Source organism: Gallus gallus, chromosome 2 (genome assembly GCF_016699485.2).
Source record: "Gallus gallus isolate bGalGal1 chromosome 2, bGalGal1.mat.broiler.GRCg7b, whole genome shotgun sequence".
Taxonomy (NCBI): Eukaryota; Metazoa; Chordata; class Aves; order Galliformes; family Phasianidae; genus Gallus; species Gallus gallus.
The window spans coordinates 115,376,985-115,396,355 of NC_052533.1; the positions used below are offsets into that span (position 1 = coordinate 115,376,985).

The following is a 19,371-nucleotide window of genomic DNA, read 5'->3' on the forward strand; positions in this document are numbered from 1 at the left end:
AGTTATTTTTTTATTTTAATGTCTTCACAGGAGTTACTGAAGCGGACTCCAAGGAAGCACAGTGACTATGCAGCATTAATGGAAGCCCTCCAGGCCATGAAAGCTGTCTGTTCCAACATAAATGAAGCCAAGAGACAAATGGAGAAATTAGAGTTTTTGGAAGAATGGCAGTCTCATGTTGAAGGATGGGAGGTAATGTCACAAAATGTGTCACTTTGCACTGAGGGGGACGTATCAGTTTTCAACAGGCATGTATTGCACAGGCTTTGTAATCCTGAGGATATGGTGAGCTCCCCACTTCTGTTAAATGACAGCTTTTATTTAGGTTCTACACTGCAAATTGTTTTGTCTGTGATTGAGCACTGCTATGTAGAGCCTCATTGATTGGCGCTTACATTTAGTCCAGTGAGTTAACTTCTCATCCTAATTAATGCCTCTGTACCTCTGTCCAGTCTGATAATAGAACTTCAGTTAATCACCAACGTTGGCTACCTGCCAAGACTCAACAGCTTGACTGCTGGTAAGATTGGTGACTGGTTTGAAAGCTGACAGCCCTTAATAGTGAGAGGTTCATGTGCTCCTCACTGTGAAGTGGTCATGAGTGCTATCTCCAAAGCTGTCCTCTCAAATCTTGTGCTAATCCTGTTACGTATAGGCAATTGTTTTTTGCTCTGTGTAAGGTTTACTGTCTGGAAAAGATAGAAAGAAAAATGTATTTTTTGAATGCTAGTCTGATAGACTGTGATCTAATCTTTTGGCTATGAAGTGGGAAATGGCCTTCATACAGTACAGAGAAAAGAAAGGGTTAGAGGCTTGGATGGGACCTTGAATCAGAGAAAGCTTTGAGATAGATGTGCTTGAACTTTAACTGACGGAGTTCCACAGGAAGTGTGACAACAAAAATGTTGACAAGAATGGTCAGCTTTCAAGTAAACATTCATACTAGTAAGTAAAATGGTAGAGAGGAAAAGCAGTCTATACATTGCATTGTTCTCTCCCTGCTGTTAGCTGTTGCTAAGACTGGATGCTTTACAGTGTTTTTTCAATGACAGCAAAGTTTGTATAGTACCTTAGAGCTCATCCCTGCTCTGAAATTTCCTATTTTTCCCCTGTACTATGTCATTGTGCTCTATTTTCTGTTGTACATCAGTTCACAACACCTGATGTTTCTTGAACTTGTTCTTTATAAGGATGCCCTCTGCTTCTCCAGCAGAGGATTAAGTGTCTCCCTACTTTCCAGAAAGGTTCAGGAGAAAAGCCACTATTTGAAAGGACAAAAATTACTGTGAATGAAGAAAACCATAAATGGTGTCTACAATACTGTAAAATTATTTCCTGTCTGCTCCGTGTGAAACATGCTGATCTATGGAGGCAACACTTTCATTTGTTTTTGAGTAGGATGGAAAGATTTCACTTGCTCTGAGTATGGATTCAACAACAGATTTTACTTTAGTCAAAATTCTTCCCGTATCTTCAGTACGCTGTAGGATATGAAACATATAACTTAGAGTATTTTTCCTTTTCATGCGTGGCAACGTTTTCAAAGACAGCTCTTCCACAGCGGTAATCAGGGTAGGTATAATTTGGGTGAGAAAAATCTTCTCATGCCAGACCTTAGGGCATGATAGTCTTGCTTGAGACTGGCACTGTAACACATTCCATGAAAATTCACTGTGCTGTGAGAAGAGGGATCCTAGCAAGTACAAAAGCTCTGTAACTTTTGGTCTCTATTCAGTCAAATCTTTCTGTGTAACTGCATTTAGTTATAGCGCTCAGTCCCAAAACAAAACAATCCATTAAAGATGAACGATGAATGACATGGAATGTGTACTCATGCCAGGATATTGTTCCTAGGATTTTTAAGAAGGACCTAAATAAAAGAAAGCTTTAAGTGTTATTTTTGAGAAGTATATCTTATGTGAAAGTAGAAATTATCTTAACAGTTGCTTGTTTAGACATTATAAAAATAAGTTTCTTCTTTGTAATTAGTTTGACCATGCTGCCATCAGCTATATCTTAAAAAGATTACTTGTAAACATTAAAATGCATATTACTTTTGTGATAATGTCATGGAAGAGGCAACAGCAAACTGAATGGCAAGTTAAGTGCTTATGTGACTAATATTTCGAAGGAAGGTAAACTTGTTAAGTCCTTATTGCCTATCACTGATTTTATTCCTTCTATTATCAGATTTTCAGTCAGGTCTTTTGCTGCAATGATAAGGTTCTTCTATTTGTTTTTGGTGACTTGAGTGTTATGTTTATGTCAAATACATCCTAATGAGCACACTCAAGTATAAAGTTACAATATGATTAATTCAATGCATTATTAGTTATGTAAGTTGATTAAGAACTATTCTCAAACCTCTAATACTGAAAAGCAAATCCACTTTCCTGCATTAAGCTTTTCCTCACTCTTTAGGAAAACTTAAAATAGTAAATATGTTTGCTGTTGGAAATATATTAATGAGCAAAGGTAGCAATATGGATGGAAGCATGCGAAACATAGACTTATTCTGTCTCTGCTCGGAATGTGTTCTGTGAACTGTAACATAGTAATTTCCTTCCAACATTGATTTTCTTCCCCTAGATTTAATTTTAGAATTTCACTTATGTTTGAACTCTGAAAGAGTGCCATTGTCTTAAGATCTATTTTCAGAACAGTTATCTGATATTTACTGTAGCTGAGCTGATCAGGTTTGATGTTATCATATGGCAGCCACAGGGTGCCCAATCTGGCAAAACTGCCCTGGTCTTAATAGGCACATCCTTTGCAAGCATGAAATATGTTTAATCCTTGAAATGGTCAGAATTCCAGAGCATTCATAAGAACTAGCAACGTTTTGAATGAATCCAAACAAAAACTACGAAAACTCTCTGAATGCGGTATATCAGAGTGGATTTAATTAAATAAACATCTGGTTTTCTGCATAGCCTAAAAATAAAGAGGAAACTTGTTGGATATTTCCTTCCAGAAGGAAATGCTTAGCACATTGCCTGGCCCCCACTAGAAGGGAAGAAGTGGGGGGGAAAACTATTTTTAGAATCTGATCAAAGCATGGCTTGAATTCCTATAGATAAATGTCATAAAATGAAGCTTGTATTTGTTATAACAAAAATACAGATTCATGGAAAAATGGAACATCTGCTTCAAGAAAGGAAATTAAATGAGAACGTCATTATACTCAAAATTTTCTGAGTGGTTAAATTTATTTGCCTGAGTCCAGAACTTGTGTAGGTGGCTGTCTCAGCTGGAGAATGGCTCAGCAGCTGAAGGACCCCGCCAGTAAAATTTGCGTGGATGTTTCAGTGACGGAAGAAGAAATAAAATTGTTGCATTTGTTCTAAGCTGGAACCAGAACAACCCAGTGTGACTCACAGGCCAACTTAGTAACAATAGCATGGGATATTCTGTCTCATCATGTAATCAAATAGCATTTTAACAGAGATTTCTGTTTAAAACTCCAGAAGTTTTAGCCCATTTTCCTGGTTTACTTCTATTTCCTATGCATACGTGCAAGTACTGGAATGTAAGTTAATAAGTACAATTTTTGACCTTCATCACCGATAGAGTGATGGCTACTGAATCAGTACAGTCAGATCTTCATATTTGAATGAAATTTGCTCAGAATATGTGGATAAGTAAGTTCTGAAAAAACTGAAACCAACAAATACTGCTTTTGATTACATTGTAGTAAAGGGCATTTTTTTTACCATCAAGGATATGTACTTAATGACTTAAGGATGCTGGTACTTTATATCAATACATGAGTTGTAGCATAGGAGCAGTGCTACGTTGAACAACTTCACTTGCAAGCAATGAGTATAAATAAATGTTTCCATGAGAATTTTAATAAAGCAAATTACTTTTCACTTTCTATTTGCTCACATGTAAGATTTCCTTGGTAGTTTGAGTTCAGATATTTAATGGAAGCATGTTTGTCTCAGAAGAACTTGGTAATATTTGTTCCGACAGTTTGTTCAGTTTTAGTTGTGGAGTCATTAGCCTCTCCTGCTTATGGGACAAGGGTGTCCTCTCACTTCTGGCCTTGAACTTGCCCCATGAGAGGGACTGCTTAGAGCTGGATAAATGAGTTATCTTAATGGCCTGGGTATAAAATGTAGTTTGAGCATTCCTACTCTAAACCCTTGTTTAAAGTGCAGATGCATCATTCATGGAAAGGTTTCTATAGTTTTCATTCCTCTGAATAGTGTGATAGATACGCTTGTCCTTTGTGTGGCCCATCATGTCCTTGTTTGGGATGCTTTCTTTCTCTTGGGGATGCTGTGGAGTGGAGTGCTTACCTCAGGTGTAGAATTGACATTACTTTCACATAATACACCCTTCCTCTTCTGTCCCTTTCAGCTCCTTTCCCATCCAAATTCTAGGAGCAGGCTGACCCTCACAGTGTTGAACACATAAGGCATGGTGGAGGGAACGGAAGGAGGGATATTTCTGCACTGACAGTGTTATGTAGGAGAGCCAGACGTGACTTCTGATCCTGTTATCTTATTCCCTTGGACTTCAGGAAATGCAACAGTAATAACAAAATTCACTGACCTGCAGCATGACACCAGCATGTGTTGTGATCTTGTCAAAAGGTATAGGATAAGTGAAGTTAACATTGTTCAGTATTTGGAAGGGAGGTCTCTAAGGGAAAAAATGTACCTCTAGTATGTTTTCATCATCCAGTAATTTGTATTAGAAGAAGAAAATGTAGAGGAAAATAATAACAAAGTATAGTAATGTGATGCAGGTAAGACTGTCATGTTGCAGCATTAAACTTGAATTGTTAATGAGGTAAATCTCGGAAATTGAGGTAACCTGAAACATATAGATTTAGCATATGTATAAAATATGGTATTTTAAGTCATGATTCTGGCATAGTAGCAGAACTTGCTTGGGCTGTTGGGAGAACATTAAATTTTTCTGCAGTGAAAATGAGTCTTTCAATATAAAGAGATGAAATGATTTCATTAAATGTCTTCTCTGGGAAAAATACACCCTTTTGTAGAAAACTGAAAGTGCTGATACAGTTTTGAAATCTTAAAATGAATTTTCTTGGTGCCCAGATAAAAATGATCATTTTCCAGCAAAGAAGGAATTTTCTGTAAAAACAAGGCAACACAAAACCCAGACTTTTAAAGTCAAATTCCAACAAAGTTTAAAAGCAGCATAAGGTATTGGTTACTCTTATTAATATACAAGTGTAATGTAATAGAATGGAAAGCAGTAACCTACTTTTCTGTAGTTGTTAGCAAGAATTAAGTACAGTCCTAATTTATGCTTAATTTATATTATTGAATGTGCTTTAAAGGTGCTTCAGTGTTTGGTTTCTAACAAGACTGTAAAATTAATTAGCTAGCTTCTAGTCCTTATTCTCTGTTAAGAAAGGAAGTATGGCCTAGCAGCTACAGATGACATTCTTTTTGCCTCATTTTATCTTAAATAGAAACAAGAATAGTTAGCACTGATACTGAAGTTTCTTGATTTGTAGAGCTGAATTGTGGTTATAATTGTGCAATCTCTCTTATCTCTGTAAACAGCCTGTTTTCCCCTTAGAGCAGAGTCTGAGCTATTGCTCAATATTCAGAGCTGTGGTGTACGAAGGATGAATGGTAAGATGAAGAGCTGAGAGTGAACCCATGATTGCTTCCTGGTTCTTAACTGGGTGCATTTTTTTTGTGGGCTGCTGTGATTAGATCAAGAAGAGGAAGTAACTACAGCTATTGGAAGTAGAAATCATTCAGAACATGTGCAGACAAAAGGAAAATCCTGGCTTTTGCAGATTTTCCAAGTTGAATGTTGACTGCTTAGAATTAGGAAACTCCTTGGGCCAGGGCTGTATGTTTAGGTGTAGCCAGATGTGTAATTGTTGATAGGATGGCATGGACTAATGTAGCACAGGGATGGGAGCTCTGTCCCTCAGGAACACAGAGTTGTATGGCAGTCACTGAGATAGTCTGTTGTGTCCTGCACTTGAGCACACCACCATCTTGAAGCTGCATAGATTTGGGGAAGAGTGGCTGGAAAATTACTCAACAGAAAAGGACCTAGGTATGCTTGTTGACAGCCAGCTGAACATGAGCCAGCAGTGTGCCCAGGTGGCCAAGAAGGCCAGTGTCATCCTGGTTTGTGTCAGAAACAGCGTGGCCAGCAGGACTAAGTAAGTGGTTGTCCCACTGTACTTGGCATGGGAGAGACCACACTTCAAGTACTCTGTTCAATTTTGGGCCCCTCACTACAGGAAGAATATTGAGTTGCTGTCACATGCTCAGTGAAAAGCAGTGAAACTTGTGAATGGAATAGAGAAGAAGACGTATTGAGGACTGGCTGAAGGAACTGGGCTTATTTAGAAGGAAAGGAGGCTGAGTGGAGACACCATTGTTCTCTACAGGAACTTGAAAGGAGATTTTATGATGATGGAGTTCAGTCTCTTTTCTCTGCTGACAAGTGATAGGACCTGAGAAAATGGCCTCAAGTTTTGCCAGGGGAGGTGATTAGACCGGATATGAGGAAGAACTTCTTCATGGAAAAGGTGAAGAAGCCCTTGGAACAAGTCACTGGAACTGACTGCCCAGGAAAGTGGTGGAGTCTCAGTTTCTGGAGATATTTTGAGATGTGTGGATGTGCTGTAATGGTGGACTCATTAGTGCTAGGTTGATATTTGGATTTGGTGACCTTAATGGTCTTTTCCAACCTAAATGTTTGTGTGAGTCTATGATTTTCAGAATAAGAACAACTTGAATTCAAGGCAGGCTTCCTCAGGAGCTTAGTTTGCCTTTACAAGGCACTGAAATGATCGGAATTTTTCATAGAAATATTTGTAGAAAAATGTTATTCCTTGTTAAAGTTGCTGCTTTTTCATTAACCTTTTTGAAAATGCCCGCCTTCTTTTCAAATAGCAGAACGATCTGCCTGAAGCAAAATGAGGCATGGGAAATTTCATCCCAAGTGTACAAAGATTAGCAGAATTCTGATGCCTTCAGTGTATGTTAAGTAGTATGCTAGACAGTCTTAATTGTATATGCTGTTGTTAACTTTGCTTGAATATTAAATGTTACTGATTTTTGTTTTGAGTCTCTCTCTAGCTCAATTTAGTGTGGAAGTGTGTATATATATTCTTAGTGATGTTCAAAGTTACATTCTCTTTCCAATTCATCTTGGCATATATTATGTGTTTCAAAGCCACACTTTCACACATTTCTTAATAAATACGAAAATTACTGAGATGTATTGACCTGATTTCAAATGTAAACGTTCAAAAAAGGAACAAACCATTACTCCAGTTACTAGATGAACACAAAGCTAATGTTAAACATCATTAAGTACATTTTAAAAAATATTAGTTACAAGGTAATATATTACCATGTGTATTAATCTTGATGTTTTGGAGAATGGTTACCAGTGTATGTACAAAAGACGTTATCCTTTCTTTCTGTAGAACTCACATAAAAAATGATCTCTTTCCCGTTGTCCTTAGGGGTCCAACATCACTGATACCTGCACAGAAATGCTGCGAAGTGGACTACTTCTGAAAATTTCAGCAGGAAATATCCAAGAGCGGATATTTTTTCTCTTTGATAACCTTTTGGTATACTGCAAAAAAAAGCACAGGTAAACAATTCACTTATACTTCAAAAAAATCATTTGTTTTTTTTTTTCTCATGGTAGAGCTAGTTCTTTGTATGCTTTTTCCGAATATTTGAACAACTCCAAAATACTTACTGTGGTTAATCGCTGTATATACTTTGGCTTTTTCGGAGAAGACCTGTCATCCAGGGGGAGATGTATTTAATTCAAACACTGAAAGAGTTTTGCAGGATTGCAGAAACCAAATGGTGATGTACAGAGAGAAGGAATTGATTTCATCAGACTTCCACAATGGATTCTATGTGATGGTCCCACTCTCTTGTAGGAAGGGTAAACAATTTGAATTTATAGTTGAAACACGTAGTATTGTAGCTTACGCTATAAAATTTGTCTCTAAGGATTCAAGTGTTTCAAGCCTTTGTACATCTAATCATGGAAAAGAACCAGAACACTACTACTTGGTATATTGCAAGGAACAATTCTGTAATTCAGCAGCAATGTTCTACAGTTTATGTTCACTCAGTATTCTTACACTTCTGTGAAATAAGGGTTCTGTGTACAGGTATTCCTCTAGAAACTGTTTGTCTGTTTGATGCAAAAACTACTTTGAGTAGCTAGTGAGTAGACATACTTCTAAACAGATCCTTTGTGGGTCCTTGGATACAAGATAGACTTTGGAAATTCTCTCTAATACTGCAGCCAAATACAATTCTTTGCCACTGATCATAGAGACCAGAATTCTGGTGTGGGCACTGCAGTATTCATGTATTGTGTAGTACAGCAATGACCTGAGAATGCTTCAAAATACAATATGATGTATATATACAACTAGTCACTGGAAATTTGTGCATAAAGTGTATGAATCTAAAACCAATATTTAAATGATACTTCAAAATTTTGCTAACAACTTTTGTTGTCTTATATGATGTATAGTTTATAGATGTATTCTTCACATTAATTTTTGCATAGAACTTATAATGGCAATAATTTTGTAATCATATTCACAATACTTTATACTTCTTTACCAAATATTTTGTACTCGTATAACATAAGGGCATGTGGCTGAAGGATGGATATCCCTTTTCTCTCCTTACTTGCTAATTATAGTCTTTTGATTAGATGTAGCACCTGTACAGCTTCTTGCTGAATTAATACGTGGAAAAGATGGTCTCATCAGTATGCAGTTGGCAAAGCAGAAAATGGTAGTAGTGCAAAGTGCATGGGCCCTTTTGATCAGAAATATCTTATGAGGAGCTCTTTAAATTGTAAAGTTGCTGAGATTGTTCTGCAGGGGCATTATTCAGACTGAACTGGAAATGCTGGTTCTTGCCATGGCTTATTACTGAAGGAGATACTGGGTAACCTGGGGGGGATGTTTAAAACTGCCCTTTCTCAATTAGTACTGTTTCCTCCTATAGAGTATTCTGTTAACGAAGAAGCAGTTACATTTGAAAAGAGATGTCATTTATACTTTATTAGCTATAGTTCATCAGTCCTTTTTTTTTTAAGTTTCAACTTTTGCTTACGCTGTAGGTACTTGAAACAGTTGAATATGAACCACCTAGGAAACCTCTTGATTTTTGCTATATTTCGTGCTTAGAAATGAATTTATGGATTTGAAACTGCTCAGTTTGATTTAAATATACACTCTTCTACTGTAAAACCATGCTCTTTCAATTTTTAATTTTGCTATATGTTGTTGTACAATTATAATTAAGTCACTGATCATTTAGAACCTTCTGACTTGGCTACCACTAAATTATATACTTTTTTGGCATAGTTTCTAGATAAAATGCAGTGTTGGATGAAAACCTCAAAACATGAGACATCAATGATTTGTTTGTTTTTTTGTACAGTCATGTCCTATGCATCTTTGACTGGTGCCATGTCTGCACACAAGTATAACTCAATGTAGAACATACTTTCAGAGTATTTGAACAACAGGTGGGAAATGATTATGTGCCAGCAAGGTACTTTGTGTACTGACTGGCAAGGAGACAAAGAAGGGTGTTCTTCTCAGTAAACTTGTATTTTAACAATTTTTTTGAAGTCTTTTTTTTTATAGTGCAAAATATGTTATATAGTTTTTGAACATTCTTTTTAGCATAGTTGTATAAACATGGATAACTAAGCTTTAGTTTCACAGATACAAATGTCTCTAGGGTTATTGGATTTAGCTCACTTGGGAGAAAAAACATACTGAACCCTTTACACTTGCTGCTGTTTTTTAGCAAATCATTCAGTTTTTGAGTAAGAAACTTAAAGTGTTGTAGTGCTACTCAGTGGACAGTAATGATTGAGAGACGCGTTACCTTCTGAGAATTACTGTCTCTTTGGAGTGAGTGAAGGTCAGAATGATCATTAATTCTTGGAAACTGACCTTTGTTCGAATACAATATTAATTATTGTTATGAGCGGAAATGGACAGAAGATCACCTCCGGTTTATCTTACGTAGGAAAAGCTGCATGGGACTGGGAGTCTCAAAAAACCTTCAGTAGGTGTGAAGTTATACCAACGCCTGCACAAAATTTCAGCAATTCTTAATTATAATTTGTGATTAACTCTTATGTGAGGAAAAAATGTCCTTATTGTTCTTCCATACATAAACACCACAAACCAGGCTAATGTGCACAGGACAAGATTTACATCTGAAGGTGTTATTTCATTTTCGCAGTCATGCTACCCTTGTTTTCAATTTCTTGACAAGTATAAGGAGGTTAAACCAGGAGGAAACATTCTCTCATGCTGTATTTTGTCTTTAATGACAGAGTGACATGTAAGTATCAAGCCACTGGAACAGGACATTTAGTATGAGACTTTGTTTACAACGCCTTGTCATCTAGCAGTTTGTGTCTAAGTCTTGTCAGAGATAGCATTTTGCTTTAAGGTCAGGAGTGTCCTATTCAGGAATGGTTTCCACAGTTCAGTTGCACAGGTATAAGTGGGCTGTGACGCTTTCAGTTGTCTTTAAATGCTACATGTACAAGTAGCATTGCGGATACAAAGCGCAAGATTATAGGTGACTGCTTATCTGCTCCTCTTTGATCAGGCGATTGAAGAACAGCAAAGCATCTACAGATGGCCATCGTTACCTTTTTCGGGGCAGAATAAACACAGAAGTGATGGAAGTAGAAAATGTAGATGATGGAACAGGTGAGTATATTTGTGCTGCTAATTTAAAGAATAGTTTATCATGCTGTTGAAATCAAATGAAACTTCATGATTTCTTTGAAAATAAACAAGATAAGAAGCCACTTCAAAAGAGCAATCTGCTCTTATCAAAACTCTACTTCTGTGACACATGGCTTTCATACTTTGTTAGCTCAGCAGTCATAGATGACTTTAATGCTAGCATGAACAGAGTAATGAAACAGAGTAACATTTATTGCTCAACTGGAATCATATGTTTAACTTTACAACATTACAGCTCTACTAAATAGTATCCCTAGGCAGGTGATGTATTTGTAGTAGCAAATGCTGAATTTGTAAGGTGTTCAAGGAAAAGAGAGTTTTTCGTAATACTCTTAGGACATAATAAAATAAGAGGCATTACTTTATATTTCCAATGATTGTATGACACATACTGGATTTCTAGTTTTCTCTTCTACTTCTCTTTGCAGTTTTCTATGACTTTGATAGTTCTTTTCCAGAGAAAACCAATTAACTCCCCCTTTATTAGTTGACATCACTTTAATTATAACTCTTGACATTGCTGGGACCACAGAAGATTATATCCACCATGAATATTCTAAGAACTTTGTAATACATCATTTCGTTGTTTCCAATTCCATGTATTACCATACTTTAAGCAAACATTTCTTCTGTTGTCTTTAGTGAAGATTTCTTCCTTTCTCCGTGTTCATCATCTGTATTTCTCAAGGCTGTCATTACATTCTTCATTGGCTTGTTTTAGCTATTCAATACTTGATTTTGTTTACACTGTCCTTTTATTTCCTGTGCATTCATTTTCTTCCTCAGTGGATTTTCAAGCACAAGTTATCCCTCTCTCTGCTCCAGGCACCAGTAGTCTAATTTCCTCCATCAACAGGAAATCTTGCTACCTTACCCATTTCCTATAGCCTTGCATACAAGGCTATATGAAGGCCATCTTCCTTCCTTCCCACTTCCTCTCCTGAGGCATTTTAAATCTTGTTACTTTGATATATGCAACATTTCCAAAACCTGTCCTCTTTTCCTCACTTCAGAAATGAGTTGTTTGATTATTTTATTTTGTGTATTATTCCCACCATTTTTCCTCCACATCCCCAAGTTTCCTGCCTTCTCAATTTCTATTTGTCCAGTATCCTAGAACAGTATTTTCTTGTAGTTATTCTTTATTGTCTTTCTATGGTTCTCTTTGAAATATGGAAATATCTGCCATTTCTCTGACCTGTGGCAGCTTTTCTTCCTTTTCTTGCTTCCTATCACTTTTTTTTTTTTTTTAATTTGTTTTCTTCCTTGTAGTCATAAGTCCTTCTCCTTGTGGTGGTACTTCTGTCAATCCTATCATGATGCTCTTCTTTAACCTTCTGCTGTCTTATTTTCTGTACTGTTCTCATTTGTTGCACCCAGATGTCTTGTTTCTCATCCCCTGTAGTCATCTGGATTTGAACTGTAACCCTGTAATATTTTATTGCATTCTTTTTGCCTTATCTCATTCTCAAGTGTAGCAATTTGTTCTTTTGAGTCTTGTTCATGTAAGCTTTGCAAATGAGTGTTTGTTATATTATTTTCTTCTCCTTAATAATCTATTATCCATCCTTCTCCCTAATTCTAATTTCAGAGTACAAGCTCTTAGGGGCATAGTGCTTTTATTTTCATAGCTGTACGTGACTCTTTCTCATGTATTCTTCATGGGGCTTTTGTAAGCGTTAAAGACTTCTGAGTCTAGCTGATACTTCCACAGATCTTTACTGCAGATGTTGGGATCACCTGTTCTCTTGATGTGAAGAACCACAGTGCTCCAGGGAACTGGATAACTGAGTATGTTTGCTTTCAGCACTGATAAATGTAGGAGTGTAGTCTTTACTGCTGATAAACAGATGAATAGAAATAGGAAAACAGATTACTGGTGTGATTTATTGTCATGCTAATGACATGCCTACAAAAATTAACAAAGGTTTTTCTTGATTGAGCAGTACAGTTGGTGGAAGCTTTTTCTCCTTCTCTCTTCCTCTTCTTCCTCCCTTTTCAACATCATGAAGCGCTCAGTTTTGTTTATTCAGTTTTTAGAATTCAGAGGAAAGTACATTTTTAAAGGCTTTCACCCATCATTAAATGAATGCTATTTAGTTTATGAAGACAAGCACTTGATGCTTAGGAAATACCAGATTTATGGTTTATTATGTTAGTTCTGACTTGAAATATAGCATGAAACAGAAAAATCACTGTGTGATAATAGTAACCAGAGACTGCTGGAAAAATGTATAAGGAAGAGGCAGGGAACTAAGGCTCTGCAGCAACTATGTGTTTGGTGTTTCTGAGCACTGGTGCTCCCGAGAATCTGAACACTGTGAAACACAGAAGTCCCTCAAAATAGATTTATTTGTTTATTTATTTATTTATTTGGAAAAGAAGTCTATTGCATATGGCACTAATAAATCGCTTGATATGCATCTCTCAAAGGCAATTTTGTATTTTGTACAAAATTTGTTACCATTTGAATTTTGAAACCATTTTGAATTTTGTACAAAATTTGTTACCATTGAAATTGCAAGCTTTTAATGTATTGCTGTGCATCATTAGATGATGTCATCGTTCATCACCTTTTCTTGTGAAAGTAGAAGCTTAATGAATTGTTTAGCATGCTTCTTTAGACTTTGCAAAGATCATCTTCAAGTCTTATGAAATTCTCTCTGTTCTAACCAGGATATCAGATTTGCAAATCCTTTGCTTAGCCTGAGTGGCAGGTATGATTACTTTGCTGTGAAATGTACATGTTTCCTGTGCAGCTGGCCCGTCAGAACCTCCTGTCCGGCCAACCAGGCAGCAAGTGTGAAGCTCTCGATCAGATTTTGTCCAACAGGCTGTCCAAAATCAGCAGGAGTTTGTATGGAATGGTAGCAGAATGCTATGAATGCCATTAAGATGTCTTTGATAGTTGTACTGGGAAGGCCATACAGTGTGGGGGCTTATAGTCATGGGGAGCACATGGACTAAAAGAGTAAAGGGGTGTCACAGTTAAAGGCAGAGTTGAAAGTCGTGCTGGTCATCATAGTAGTGGGTTATTGTTGCTAAATTTGGTGACAGCTACCAGTTTTCATCCACCTGAACTCACTGCCAGCTAACATTAGGCAGTCTTAGTACCCAACTAGGTGTTTGGGCTTTTCAGAGAGTTCTGCGATTTTTAAGGGCATGAGATAAATGTGTTATCAAACTGCCAGCCCCTTGGGGTCCTGCAGTTACAGAAATTCAGAGGCAGTGCCAGAATGCCAATCCGTACGCTGAGATATTCAAGCATCTGGATGAGCCAAATTTTGTAAATTAAAATCTCAAATTAATATCAAAATTTGGTTCATAGTGAAACATAGGTATCTAAATCTGTGTTTTTGACTGCTTTTTTTTTACAGACAATTTTAATTGCTATGTTAGAGATCGTACTTCCCTGCCAAACAAGGGTGTTGGGATGACAGATGCATGATGAAAAAAGACCACAGGAAAAGTACTACCCTGTAGTTTTATACCCATTAACTTGCAACTTAAAAGCAAATAAACAAAAAGGTGCAACTTGTGCCTAATGGCTAGATTTTTAAGTCCATACAAAAATAATACAGGGGGATGTGAAGTTTCCTTCCTCTAGTAGCCCTTCAACCTCTCATCTCCAGAAGACTGCAGCGTCTCAACTGATAGCTTCTGTCTGAGACTTTATTTTCTCTGACTTTTAGACTCTGGTTTTCTGAGGGTGCATAAGTGATTTGATGGTTAGTTTTAAAGAATCAGTATTTTTAAAGAGGCAAAGGATTTTAAGCATAGGTTATGCGAATAAAAATGTGCTACATGGGTAAGCAGTATGAAATATGGTATGGTAAAAAGAAATTCAGTTTCTTTTCCATCTTATACTTGCTTGCACTTTCTTCCACTCTTTTGAGTAACAGAAAATTTTGTTGAGTTAGAAATCAGCCATCAGTCTCATAATTTTCTCGTAGTTCCTGACATTTCCCAGCCCACTGTAGACAGCTTGGCTGCTTTCCATCTAATTAAAATGCAGAGTTATTGAAAGGATACCAGCATGTCTGCTGAGATTTATGATAAATTGTAGCAAGCATTTCAGCAAGAGTTTCAGTTTCAGAAAATCCCATCTCATTATATAAAGCAGGGCTGAATTATGAAAAAGCATTTACAAAGTAAAGAGGTCTGTATTTGTTAGAGTAGTTCAGGGCTGGCCCCAGGGCTTTCTTGCTTCTTAATGAAAGTTTATGGTGAGAAAATGCTGACCTTTGATTTTCGTAATAATTTGTACAATAGTTACTAGTTCAAGTTTTAATGTATATTTTATTCAAAAAAATGTGTTTGCTATCAGAGGCCATTTATGCCTCACAAACTTTGCTTCAGGAGATGTATCTAATCCTATTCAAGGGTATTCAGGCTGTACAAGGGTGTTAGTTTCAGAGAAGATCTGTATAGCAAATTCCTGAATAAGATTTATGGACTACCATGTTAACATGAAATGTCATGTAAGTAAAGAAGGGGCAATAAGAGGTAAATTATATACTTTTTGTAGCAGAGCATTTTACATGTTAAGAGGCAAAACTCAGGATATTTAGAAACATTAGCAGCAGTTGTTACCTCTCTCCTACTATGTGCACAATGAAAATAAGGTGGTTAGGAACATACTTCAAAAACTGTGCATTTGCTTATAATGGATTTTTATTATATTAGATTGAGGTTGGACTTTATGATCTTCAAGGTCTTTTCCAACCTGAGTGATTCTATGATTCTGTATTGTAGTTTATGTAAACAAATTGTATATATATTTATTTATTCAGATAATAAGTTTTTTTACTTATGTATTTTACATCAAATACCAGTAAGAATATATTAAATATAATGAATTGCTTATTCTTCAAAACACAATTGTATTTTCCTCCTTGTGTCTTTAATCCTTTCAGAAACTTAATAGTAAATTGTTCAACCAGCAGAACAGCTCTGAGACATTTAATGGGTGAAACCACAATGTTGCTTTTTATGGAACAATTTATGACAGTTTAACACAAACAAAAGTACTCTAAGTACAGCAATCTGTTCTTTTAAGAGGACTCTGCTTGTTTTAGTACTGAGTATGTCTTCTTCCATATGCCAGGCAATTCTGTCACATGATGAAAAGCATGTTGAGTTGACTGAAAGTTAAAAGTACCACTCACTAAGGTATAATAGTTCAGAAATGGCACAGATAACTTTACATTCTATTTATTTGTTCTGTTTTACTTTGTTTTGTTTTCCATATTTCATAATTTTTATGTATCGTGCTAGGAGTTCTTAAGGATTATGAGTATTTATTTTGTAGGAGTTCTTGGTCTTTAAGCCATTTTATCTATTCCCAGCGGACTACCACAGTAGTGGCCACACTGTCATTAATGGCTGGAAGATCCACAACACAGCAAAGAACAAATGGTTTGTATGCATGGCAAAAACTCCCGAAGAGAAGCAAGAATGGCTGGAAGCTATTTTGAAAGAGCGAGAGAGACGAAAAGGTAGGTTAATAAACTTCCTTGTGTTGATGTGCCAGAAAACCATACTGTATTTATATGTTGAGATATAAAACAAAACCAGCTGCTAAGCAGATTTCTGGTGTCAAGTTCAGCTGATGGTTTATGAATACTGGCTTGGAAAAAAAATAAAATTGTACTGAGAAGGATGTAATGACTTGCATCATATATTTTGGTAGTGAATGTTATTTTGGAAATGGGGAGATGATTTTATCTGCGATTTTGCAGCTTATCCCTGACCAGAGTATGTTGTCATAATTTCATTAAGGCCTGAGAATGGTCTGTGATATATTAGGGTCTACTTTAAATGCCTTTTGGGATCTGTAAACATTTTGTGAATGGAAATTTGAATCACTGAAATGAGCAGGTTTCTTCATGCAGATGATCCAATGTGAAATGGTACAGAATATACCCGCAACCCCCATATGCAATCCATTCTCCTTAATCAAAGAAAGTGAAAAATCAGCATTACCACACAGCTATCTTTTTTGAATCCCTGAACCAAGGTGGAAGAATACTTGGCTTAAATTTGATCCTGTTTTCTAATGTGACTATGAATAACCTTCTGTATTAAAGGTGAAACCCAGCACAAAATAGAAACAGGGAAATATGACGCGTCATCATCTTCTGGAGCTAATTTCATTTGCAAGCTGAAATTCCTAATAAATAAGGATGTATGGAGCCTTGGTACTGAAAGAAAATATGACCTTGTAGTTAGATCTGTGTTTCTGTTTCTGGTCTGCCTAGATTTCCTGTGGACTGTTACAGTAGCCATTTTGTGACTTCACTTTAAAGAGAGAATAGCAGTATTTCTTTGGTGTTTAAAATCTGAATACTGGATGTTCATATAACATCTGCCATAGGATTAGAGTTCCAACTAGAGTGTCTGAGAACTGACTAATTAGTAGTGCTATTGAGAACTAATAGTGAAAAAGCTAAAAAGGTGCCTTAGAGTTCTAAAACCATCAACATTTTAGAATACTGAATGAAAAACAGTGTGGTAGAGATGACGTCAAATACAACAAAAAACAAAGGACCTTGTCTGAATCTGGCTAAAAAAGATTTCTAAAAAATCCCACTTCACTTTTACTAAGTTTTTTTGGTTTCTCTAGGTGCTTGGTACCTTTAGCTAAGGAATACAAAGTAGGAGGATTTCATGTTGTTGTATTCTTACTATTTCACATTATACTGCTATTAGAGGTGAGTCTGATGTAACCTTCCTGGTCCTGAGGTCAAAAGTAGCCTTCTCGAAGTCTGGAAAGGATTTTAGCATCTTATTATTTGGAATTATTCAGCTCCTGGAGGTCATAAGGCTTTTGCCACTGAGGAGACATCCGTGAAAGAAACAAGAAGAGGCTAGAGCATGAGAGGACTTGGTACACACTCAGTTTGTAACACAGAATCTTCACAAGTATTTCTTGAATATCTCAGTTACTTAATCCTCTTAGAAATGTATCCATCCCCTCCAGCAAAGTTTTTTTTTTTTCAAAACGTCTGTATACATACCTATTAAAAAGTAGGATACATCAACTTCATTGCTGAAAGGTTCTCAAATCACTCAGAAACAAAATAGATCTGTTTTTAGAATTCAAATATTGTCTAAACACGGCTATAAACACTTTTCCAGGAATTCACTGTGAACATAAAGGTGCTTTAATTGTGTAGTTGCTTAATAATATATAGACCCCATTCATGCATTATATATTTATGTACAATTACACTGAAGTGTAAGTGACTGCACATATGAGAACAGTGTTTTGTCTCCTTTGCGAGTCAGACACCAACTAAATTAAATAAACACACTTGGCAAATCTCCTGAGCTGTGAGTGCGGCTCATGTGATTAACTGCCTCCTTTACTACACTGTGTGGCAGAGCTTGCACATGTATTCCTTCTTAGTAATGCTGTGTACCCCTCATCTCACACAGATCCTTACATTGCAGTGATCTCTAGACTAGGTAAATACAGAATGTGGAGCATGGAAATACAGCTTGGTATGCCACGTCTTGGGGCTTTCTGGACCATTGAATTTGGGAGACTTGGAGATTCAATGTACTGAGGGAATCTCAGCCTGCACTGTTATTTGCAGTCCATATGGCAGAGGCTAAACAAAAGGAAGAGAAGGTCTCAAGTGAAATAGTTCAGCAGTTTTCAGTGGTTATTGAATTCACTCTCAGCTAGGACTATGTTTTTAGATGTATTTTCTTTCTAGGAGAAATAAAGCTGAATTGGAAAGTTTTGTTAGGAAATATTTCTGTGAGTTTTTAGACTTCCGTGTAACCATCTGAGGCATTCTGAAAGTTAGAAATCTATTTAAATGGTCATCAGTTTTAAGGCTGACAGTGCTGTGGTGACCTGTTTCAAATAGTCAATACAAATAAAAACATCAGCATCCCTTAAGCTCCAAAAGTAGTATACTGGTTAGATGTTCTTCTTCTGGGAGTAAGTCAAGTTTTACGATCGTGTGGCACCACTGCTGACTCATTCATGGATGAGAGACTTCTGTATCTGTGACCAATACCTTTGTTAGCTTTTTCTTATAATTTTTGTCTGGCTATTTTTCAGAATTAATGAAGTGGCAGAGTACTTACCCATATTGAGTATGTACAGTTATAATTTTTTAAAATGTGCATATTTGGAAAGAGAAACTGAAAACATAAACAAGACATTCCAGAAATGTGTGGTTTATCCTGAATTAAGAACTGTTGTAGAGAAAATACAAGGTTTGAAGGTTTGTGGTACGCCTTGGGAGAGCAAACTTCTGTCAATGGCCAATGTGATGCATAATTCAACAAGAACTGTTTTTGATCATCTGTAATTCTGAAAATGTAGTGACTTTCTCAAGAGGTGAAACAGATGAAAATAATAAACGTTGAATTAAACTCCTTGATAGCTTTTGGGAAAATTCTGAAACAAATAAAAATCTAGTTATGAAAGTGCTTCTGTGGAAAAGGGGTGCGTTAATCTTTTAGGAAATTAACAAGTTTATAACAGATAATTAGTGACAGTTCCTTGGAAATCTGAAAAAAAAAATGTAGAAATACTTTTCTTGTAACATGGTAGGAGTATAAAC

General features: G+C 36.4%; 1 protein-coding gene across 2 annotated transcripts in view; it reads left to right on the forward strand.

Annotated features, from left to right (window-relative positions):
- The window catches only part of PREX2 (phosphatidylinositol-3,4,5-trisphosphate dependent Rac exchange factor 2), a 172,753-nt gene that overhangs the window by 52,010 nt on the left and 101,372 nt on the right, over positions 1-19,371 (forward strand). For both annotated transcript variants that reach the window (XM_418285.8, XM_040691246.1), the window contains exons 6-9: positions 31-192; positions 7,484-7,617; positions 10,644-10,747; positions 16,135-16,284. In XM_418285.8, the coding sequence (XP_418285.5) occupies positions 31-192; positions 7,484-7,617; positions 10,644-10,747; positions 16,135-16,284 (550 nt within the window). The remainder of the gene's footprint in view (positions 1-30; positions 193-7,483; positions 7,618-10,643; positions 10,748-16,134; positions 16,285-19,371) is intronic.